The 3,308-nt window shown below is 41.3% G+C and overlaps 1 protein-coding gene across 1 annotated transcript in view; it reads left to right on the top strand.

The window, feature by feature from the left end:
• Positions 1 to 299: 299 nt before the first annotated feature.
• RTFDC1 (replication termination factor 2 domain containing 1) overlaps positions 300 to 3,308 on the top strand; it is a 21,418-nt gene continuing 18,409 nt past the window's right edge. The window contains exons 1-5 of the mRNA XM_009998754.1: positions 300 to 332; positions 482 to 576; positions 663 to 756; positions 1,203 to 1,342; positions 2,332 to 2,410. Of these exons, the coding sequence (XP_009997056.1) occupies positions 300 to 332; positions 482 to 576; positions 663 to 756; positions 1,203 to 1,342; positions 2,332 to 2,410 (441 nt within the window). The remainder of the gene's footprint in view (positions 333 to 481; positions 577 to 662; positions 757 to 1,202; positions 1,343 to 2,331; positions 2,411 to 3,308) is intronic.

Below are 3,308 nucleotides of genomic sequence, written 5' to 3'. Positions count from 1 at the left end.
CTTCTGCGCGGCCCGGTGTCGGGCTGCGGCTGCCGCCGGAGGGCGGCGGCGTCTGTGATGCCGGGGGTGCCTGCAGGACGGGTCCCTTTGTCTTCTGGAGGGCGTTTTGGACACAAGTCGTTGTGCTGAATGAGCGGGGCTTAGGGGCCTCCTTCACCTGGGGATACAGCGTCTGCTGGAAGCGCTTTTGGTAGATAATAGTGTGACCAGACCTGCTGGTGTTGAATGTGGCCATTTCTGCACTCCATCTGCTTGCATTCTGGACATTGCTTGGGCTCTGCTTAGGATGTTTTAAGGTGATGAATATACAGGGGCAGCACCTGTACAGGGAGGTAAATAAAGATCAGGAAAGATATCAGGGGAAGTGGCAGAAAGATACTTGGAGATTTGATTAATGCTTCAAGTGCTACCTCATTTTATTTTTTAAATAAACTGCAAATACAAAAGCAAATTTAAAACATGAGGATTTTTTTCTCTTCAGGTTGACAAGAACGCTGAGCTGGTAGCCAGGTGGCACTACTGTGCTCTGAGCCAGGAGAAGCTGCGTCGCCCCATCGTAGCCTGTGAGCTGGGCAGGTAGGGATGCCCCTGGGAAGCCCCCTCTGATGCAGAAAAGAATGTTATGGGAATCAAATATGACGCCTAAAAATGTTATGTTACAGGTTGTATAACAAAGATGCCCTCATTGAATTTCTGCTGGACAAGTCACCTGATAAAACCCCAATAGAAGCTGCCTCCCATATCAAGAGCATTAAGGTAAACAGATGGTGTCTAATGTTAAGGTGTGCCATGGGAGCTGGGACATGCTGCACAGCCTGTTTGCTGGTGGGCTCACTGTGTGTTAGGAGTGTTAAAATCGGAGGAGGGGAAATTTAGGTTAGACATTAGGAAGAAATTCTTCACTGTAAGGGTGATGAGACCCTGGCCCAGGTTGCACAGGGAAGCTGTGGCTGCTCCATCCCTGGAAGTGTTGAAGGGCAGGTTGGATGGGGCTTGGAGCAACTTGGTCTAGTGGGATGTGTCCCTGCCCATGCCAGGGGGGTTGGAACTAGGTGATCTCTAAGGTCCCTTCCAACCCAAACCATTCTATGATTCTATCATTCTATGAAATGGTAAAGCACAGTGAAAAAAAACTTAGGAAATGTTATAATTGCTCAGGAGTTGTTAGTAAACTACTTAAGGCTTGCATTTTTATTTTGCAGAACGTCACAGAACTAAACCTTGCAGATAATCCAGCTTGGAGTGGTGATAAAGAGAGTATAAAAGGTGACAAATATGATGACATCCAGTCTGCACGTTTCATATGCCCTGTGGTGGGACTGGAAATGAATGGAAGACACAGGTCAGTATGTTTCTGGATTTTGTTTTTATAAATACTAAGCTAAACTGAATATAAACCAAGTAAAAATGTTTGAGTCAATAATGTTGTAACTCAGGTAGTTACTCAAGCCTTTGTGGGGAAGATTTGTCTTCCTGTCAGATGAGGGGGTTGATGAGGCTGCTAAGGGTCCTTTCATTTCACATTCAAGAAGAAAGATAAAAAGCCTTTCCTAAATTAATGTATGTATGTAATAAAGAAGTAGAGGGCAATGCTTGTAAAGAATAAGTGCCCTGCAAGTTATTTGGGGGCTAAGCCACAGGAGATTGGTATGGGCAAGCAGAGGGGGGTTAGATGAGACCTCCCTTTGTGTCACATGAAGCAGTTCTGCCTGTCGCTGTGCTAGGATCAGAATGGAGGTGGATTGTTTGTCTGTTCTAATCCTGCAATAATATCCGGTTTTTATTGGGCTGAGGAAGGACATTTCCTTGCATTCTGGTTTGGGCAAATAAGCAATTTCTTTTTCTGTTGAGTGAGAAGAGGCCAAGTTCACAGATTGACAGTTGCAAAGTCCTTCTTCCTGCAGATAGTGATTAGCTGGGAAATATTCAAATGGAATTAAAATAGATTGTGGTGAGGATTCCAGAGCAGCCTGTGTAGACCTATAGGAGAGGTACAAAAACATCTCAAGGGCACCTGTCCTGCTGTGATCCCTTTGAGAGATCATCATAAACCCATGCTGAATTATACTGACAATGAAACAAAAAATGCATTATTTGGTTTAATGTACCAAATATTTTTTTATTCTCTTCTTAACATTGTGCAAATGAGTAACTATCTACTTAAAGGTACTGGTACCTTGATCAGCTGCAAGAATTGTAAAGAGAAAGTTAGCTGTGTCCTGCTAGCCCATTACAGCCTTGTTTCTGTGCTTAATCCTGCTTCTGTGCAGATGTATCTCTTAGACACAGGGTTTCTTAAAAATGACTGTATGTCTTGTCTTTCCTTTGAAGGTTTTGCTTCTTGAGAAACTGTGGCTGTGTGTTCTCTGAACGTGCTCTCAAGGAAGTTAAAGCAGAAGCTTGTCACAAGGTGAGTTGTTTTATTTGATAAAAGATAAAATGTATTTATTCTAATCAAGACCTGTGAAAGAAAAACACTTTTGGCAAGTTGTTGCAGGTGATGTGCAATATTGTTAGTTAAGTTTAGCCTCATGTTGTGGCTTTCAGTGCTAATTTTGTTCTGGAATGGTGGTTTAGTCCTAGTGACTCTGCTTTCCTGTTGGCAGATACTGATTGATGCTGATTTATTCTTAATTAAGTTTTTTGTTTGCATGTAAATTTTTGTTGATAGGTGGGTGTAACTTGATTAGTAAATGCAGGAATTAGATGTTTTGTCCATGGTTTGGCCAGTCTGATAATCTTATAAAAACTAAACTAATCCCACATGTTTTATGGATTTTTTTTTTTAAATCAGTATTTATCACAGGTTCCTATTTGCATGCAGCTGTTTCCACATACATGTGAACTCTTCACAAGGGGATGTTTCTAGAAATAATGAAGTGGATATAATATCATCTAGTCTGTTACCTTTGCGTTACTGTATTTTTGCGCACCAAGACAATGGTAACTAGCTGGGAGAACATGTTTTAGTCCACATTTCCTTTTTTTGAAGCCAGATTGTTCGATTTTTATATATGTACTGATAGTGTTCTGTATTCAGAATCAAGAAGAGAACCAGAGCTTTTCTAAACAGGATAATGAGGAAATGGTTGCCAAGCTTTCTGGTAGCTAAGACTTTATTTATATCTAAAGCACTAATTAGCAGGATTTCCCCAGCACTTCCTATCTTTGTGTTAATGGGGCATAGAGTAACATGAACTAGAACTAATGAAGAAGAAAACAATAAAAATGAAGTGTTGTGTATTGTACAAATGCTGGGATTAGAATTTTTTGTTAAATCAATAGAATCCTCTTCTGATACTTGACAC

This window comes from Chaetura pelagica, unplaced genomic scaffold, assembly GCF_000747805.2.
Source record: "Chaetura pelagica isolate M959 unplaced genomic scaffold, ChaPel_1.0 scaffold275, whole genome shotgun sequence".
NCBI lineage: Eukaryota > Metazoa > Chordata > Aves > Apodiformes > Apodidae > Chaetura > Chaetura pelagica.
This window is presented reverse-complemented; position numbering and strand designations above follow the sequence as displayed.